We start from the raw sequence: 6,000 nt of genomic DNA, 5'->3' as shown, positions 1-6,000 counted from the left end.
GTTTGAAAATCTTATTATCAATTTATTAGGTATATGAAAGATAGGGGTATTATGACCCGACTTTTCAATTTTTGAAATTACTTTATATTATTAACAGAATATAGTGCTTCCCTGAGTTTCATTAAGGTATCTCATATACCATGACCAACATACATATATGGAGTAAAATTAACCAGATGTTTGAAAGCTCTGTGATTAGTTATATGAGGGTTAGGGAAAATTTTCATCTAACTTTATTCATTTTAGACACAAAAATGCACCATTATAAGAAAAATACATCCACTTTATTTACTACACTAATTTGATACAATACACGAAATGCAACAATATATCTCACAGATTGACCGTTATTTCTGGTAAAAAGTTAACACCAGGCACTGGGGTCCCCATATTCGATAGCATGAACAGTTTTAGTCCAATTTTGAAAACTTTAATACTTGAGATGGTATACCTCAACTTCACTTTTTGTTCAAAGGTTTGTCCCGATATATTCATTGGTGATTGATTTGGTTGTAGCCGATTACGCCAATTTTCGCACTGTAACAGAGGATCGTCATGATAATTTTATGAGATGTGTGATTTTACCAGATGAATGGCGTTCTGTGGCAGTGGTCCGATTACACCCATCTACAACACCAAACTTTTTCTGGTGGCAAGGAAATCTTAATTTTTACTCAAATTACATTTACTAGTTGAAACTTTCGGTTGTTTGAAATATAATATATTAATTCCTATTATATAGTTTCAGTGGAAACTTTAATTCATTTTTGTATATGTTCCCGTATTTTAAGTGCAAAAACGAGTCGAAAGTCGTTCGTGAATAAGGTTTTAGCTTAACATTTTCTCAATGCGTGCAGCAGAGCACTCAACTGGAAATTCCACTTCAACAAGCAATCCATACAACTAATTGAAAATCAAGGTAACATATTTTTAATCTGAAATCAAAGTTTCGGATTTTGTTTTGAATTTCGCATACGCAAGTCTAGTTGGTTCTGAGTACTATAACTCTACTAGGAGAATGTATACAATTTAATTTCCTTTGCTTGCAGCTATTTGGAATACATTAATTAAATGCAAGTGCCAGTTTGTAAAACTTACCCTCACTGACTGACAAAAGTAGTGCAATAACTTCCGAATTTCCGAAAAAGCGCAATCAAAGCAAAGCAAGGCGCAAATAGTGATTCTGGCAATGGCGCGCAAGGAGCCAACCGTTCGCACTGCCATACTAGTGCGGGAAGGAGTAAGTTATTGACGGCGGCCTCTGTGTGATGGAAGCGCTGAGCGGTAATACCCCAGTCCGGCAGTCTGCCGTCAATCCCATTACCAAGTACTGTTTTGATTTGACTGCTACGCTGTGTTCTGTGCATTTTGTTAAAAACTCACTTTTAGACGAAGTTTTAATTAAATTTAGCATTGCATTTTAACAACGAGCAGCAGAACATTCGCTATCAAAGCGAAACGCGTTAATGACGTAATTTATAGATTGTTTATTTCGCTTTTATTAGCGCCGTTTTTATTTTAACATTTAGCGCCAGCACTGAATTGAAATTAACTAAAGCTAAGTATTAAATTTTAATGAGAGAGTTTGCTGAAATTGAGTTTTTATTGCATTTGTTATTTAGCATTGTTGGCTAAATAAAGGTAAACGGATTTGACAATTTAATCAAATTAGTTTAAAATTTTAAATACTAAAAATTTGTAGTTAAATTAGATTGCAGACAATTTAATAATAATTAACGAAAGCTACAATGCGAATGTTTAGGAATAATTTACAACATAAATATTCAAACATATTCAGGGGTTAGGTCATTCTGCAGTCCTTAAAAATAACCCGAATCTGACTATTTAGTCACAGAATAAGAAAAAGTAATATTTTTCTTCTTTTGGGTATTATTAAAAATTTATTAGAGAATATAAACATTTTTATATTCAGAGTATGATTCTTAAATTTTACTGAATATTTTGTGGTCGTGGCAGTGGTACGATAACGCCCATTTGCAAAACCAACTGACTTACGATGGCCAAAAACCATATTTCATCAAGATATCTCAATTTTCAGTCAAGTTACAGCTTGCACAGACGGACAGACAGTCACTCGGATTTCAACTCATCTCATTTTAGGTGATACAAACAACCGGTAGGTGAACAAAACTTTTATACTCTGTAGCAACATGTTGCAAGACTACAAAAATATTACTAATTTGTGAAATTGTGAATCAAAAAATGCTTTTCTATTCAATCTGCTAAAAGGTCAAAGAGTTCGGATCAGTCAGCATCTGAACTCAAAATTTATACGCGTTTTGTTTGAAACTACATTTTTAAATCAGACGACGTATTCATATAAAACTTTATCTGTAGCTTCACAATAAAATTGTCTATAAATTTTATTGGTTATAATTGTACATTTATTATAAAGTATTTACTCTCTGTTCATCAGTAAAAACTTTCAGCTTTTTTTACAAGTCTGCCGTGGTATAAAACCTATGTAAATCAAAAAATAGAAGTCTCATATGGGTAGGTTACGATTCTATCTTTATTTGGTTTCAGATAGCAGAACTTTTAGAAGTAAATAGCCAAATTTAGACTATTTTTCAGGGCATCCGGGCTGACCTAACCCTTTAAGTAACTTTAAGTTTCACTCTGTGAATTATGTTTATTATAGTTTGACAGTTGGAAAAATATTTGTAGCGCGTTTGTTCGTATGAATCTCAGTGTATTATCGAATGTGAAAGGTTGATGTGGTGCTCAGGACCCTAGACGAAACGAATGTGTTTAAGCGAACTTCGTAACATCTCTGATACAAACTTGATTAATTACTCACAAGCAGTTTATAGCTTTTCAAGATTAATATTTTGAGCAGTTTCAAAGATAAATGAACATAAACATATTAAAAAGACATGGCAACCAACTATTCTGAACCAACTTCGTCATCAAACATATGATTTCAAAGTATTCATAACCTTGTATTCTATGCTACTGCAAGAGTACAGTAATTTTTGTATACATATATGGATTACAAGTATACTGCAGTTTTAGTAATTTATAAATACAATATTACTGTATTGAATAGTTTATAATTAATGTATACCTTAGCCACAGCAACGCGTGGACGTGGTCCTCTAGTATCTTATAAAATTGTGTAACAATTTAATGCCTGTTCTATGACAAACAATATGTTAAATATTGGTTTGCTGTATGTCTTTTATTGCCATATTGCCATTGACCAAAACAAATATATTTAAGCTATAATAAGATATTAATTAGTTGTAAAATATTAGAACTACTAAAACTAGCAAAAAGTACCAATCCGTAGAAGCTTGAAAACGATTGGTTTTGTTTTGTAGCTTTTTAGATAAAAAAAGATATAATTAGTAAATCAGTAAATGAACGGATATCGGACTTATCGCATTTTGTTCAGCGCTAGACTTCACCTGTCCTAGATCACGAGATTGATAACTTTTGTTATGGTTACTAAATTAGTAGATTTCTAAAGATCCTTATTTAAGTTAACGTCTTAAATTTTTTCCAGTACTGTATCTCTTACGATAATAAGATCAAGGTCTACTAAGAACAAAAAAGCCAGGGATGAGAAAATATTGTTCTTGGATGCATTACTCAAAGACAAGATGCGTTTGCTATCAAAAAAAAAATGGCGTTGATACAATACCTAAATCAATATATTTTGGTAGCTACTATTCCTTAGACATGGATCCATAAACATAGCTCCATAGAAATACTCGTCATACAAGTATAGTTTAAGAGCGAATATTTTACTCAACCATCTCATTTCGCACAAAAACTCCATAAATTCCAATATACTAATTCGTTCATTCCTTAGCATAAACATACAACCCAACTACTTAGATAAATAATATTATTTTATTCTAAATAGTAGTTTTTACCACAAGCATACCTACAAATATATATACATATATATATGGTCCATTTTGTTTAAAAAAGTCTCAGCAGCTCTATATTGCTCACCCTGTTTTATTCCAGTTATTATTAACGGTTAAATGGTCTGTAAGTCGGTCGGTCGGTCACTCACCTTCAAAAACGCTTTGGCCTTCAGTAGCAAGGCATAACATTTACTTTCAACACGATTATCTCTCACGTTTCATCGTCACTATATCCTCTTCGTAGTTCAGCAATTTTAAACTAATTCCGTTTCCATTTCCGTCACAACCGGCAAAGCCTCCACGATGGTCGTGGTTGCCACAGTTACCGAATCTCACGGAATATATGTCGTCGTTAGTGAAGCAGCATCTGCACTGGACATGCAGCAAACCAACGCCGAAGCGGTGCGTTTTGGTCAAATCGCAGACACTTGCTCCAGTTCGGCCGACGAGCGTGCCGAATTCATCATAACCACGTTTTTCGCTGCATAATCGGTTACAAAACGATCGCTATTGCGCGGATGTATATTGCCAACTTCCTGTCGGCAACACCACGGATTTCTTGTAGTGAGTATGCGCTTGAAGGCGTCACGAAATTCTTTGTTGAATATTGAGTAAATGATGGGATTGAAGGCCGAGTTGGAATAACCTAGCCACGAGAGTATTTTAAAGGTCTGTCCCCCGATGCAGGTTTTACAAAAGGCGGCGACAATATTGACACAAAAGAATGGCACCCAACAGATTAGGAAGACCCCCATGATGACACCGACCGTTACGGCGGCCTTGTGATCAGAGACATGATAGGGTGAACTGTGATGTAGATTGCGCACTTTGAACTTTTTCGGTTGGTTTTTGTTGCGTCGTATACTTTTGTAGCGTTGCTTCTCGGCCACCTCGCCGGGTCGCGTCACCGCCTTAATGGACTTAACGTGCTTCTGTGCGTAGCAGTAGAGTCTGAAATAAGGTAATGGAAATTGCAGTTAGTAAGTGATGTCGTTTTAAATTCATTATAAAATATTCAAAGAATATTATATATATTATATATACATACATATATTCTATATAATACATATTTAATTGATATCTGATGTCTTTAAGTATAGAATTGTACATATTTATACATATAATATGAACCCTTCTTGAATTAATTTATCTCTTCAAAATAGCGATTGTCAATGAAATGAGATGAGATTGAAGCTTCGATTAAATCAAAAGGCAATTGCATCCAAAACCCGAATTTTTTAAAGGAAACGTTTTTCTTTTAAACCGCATTAGCTTTTAGAGAAATTTATTATTTTGATAATAACGGTAAGGTAGTGGCATTACGGTGAAGTAATCAACTGCTTCTCCACTTCTATTCGTCACCTGGTTTGAGCATCAAGTACCAGTTCGGAATTATAGAGAAGATTGCAAAAGCAATTGCTTGCTCTGTAGTGGAGAGAACTCGAAATAGTGATGCTGATTGTTGCTTCAAAACCGCACCAATTTCTATTAGTTCATTTCCCTACAGGGAGATATTAACGATTGTATGTATTCCATAGAGGCATTGAGTTGGCTGGCGAACCAACTACCTCTCATCCATGCGCATACAATGGCGTATTTGTTTTAGTGCGCAAAGGAAATTGCAAATTGTTTCTGCCGAAGAAAGGACGTGCCAACGTGTTCATTCAGACAACAATTACACCTTTTTCTTGTCAAATTCAAGCACGTCTCACCTTGCAATAACCAATTTGGGCATATTTCACAGCGCAATCCGAAAGTTGCCTTTTTAAATTTTTCCTATTCTTCTTGAGAATACTGGAAGATCAAACCGCCAAGCCGCAATTCCGCGAAAAATGGCGCAATTGTAAGTGGAAGAACGGCGGAAAAGCTTTTATTGGAGAAGTACGTGCAAGTGTGCTTTGCAATTGCATACGAATCTTCAATTAAACCATTCGCATTGTAACACTGCGGTGTAAGTTGCACCGTGAGGTGTGGCAAAATCCACGTTGTGTTGCTAGTGCATGGCATTAGGCGATTTGCAAAGAGCCGTGTAATCAACAAAGGAGGTGTGTATGTTCCAACGCTAGAGTACTAATGGCATTCGCTGCCTCTCACACACACA

At 35.0% G+C, this 6,000-nt stretch overlaps 1 protein-coding gene across 2 annotated transcripts in view; it reads right to left on the bottom strand.

Annotated features, from left to right (window-relative positions):
- Nucleotides 1–4,037: 4,037 nt before the first annotated feature.
- Dop1R1 (Dopamine 1-like receptor 1) overlaps nucleotides 4,038–6,000 on the bottom strand; it is a 116,133-nt gene continuing 114,170 nt past the window's right edge. For both annotated transcript variants that reach the window (XM_036378456.2, XM_036378457.2), the window contains exon 6: nucleotides 4,038–4,850. In XM_036378456.2, coding sequence (XP_036234349.1) covers nucleotides 4,313–4,850 — 538 coding nt within the window. In that variant the 3' untranslated portion in view covers nucleotides 4,038–4,312. The remainder of the gene's footprint in view (nucleotides 4,851–6,000) is intronic.

The sequence above is a fragment of the Bactrocera oleae genome, chromosome 2 (genome assembly GCF_042242935.1).
Source record: "Bactrocera oleae isolate idBacOlea1 chromosome 2, idBacOlea1, whole genome shotgun sequence".
Taxonomy (NCBI): Eukaryota; Metazoa; Arthropoda; class Insecta; order Diptera; family Tephritidae; genus Bactrocera; species Bactrocera oleae.
The sequence above is the reverse complement of the archived record's forward strand: the minus strand, read 5'-3'. Positions and strand labels throughout refer to the sequence as shown.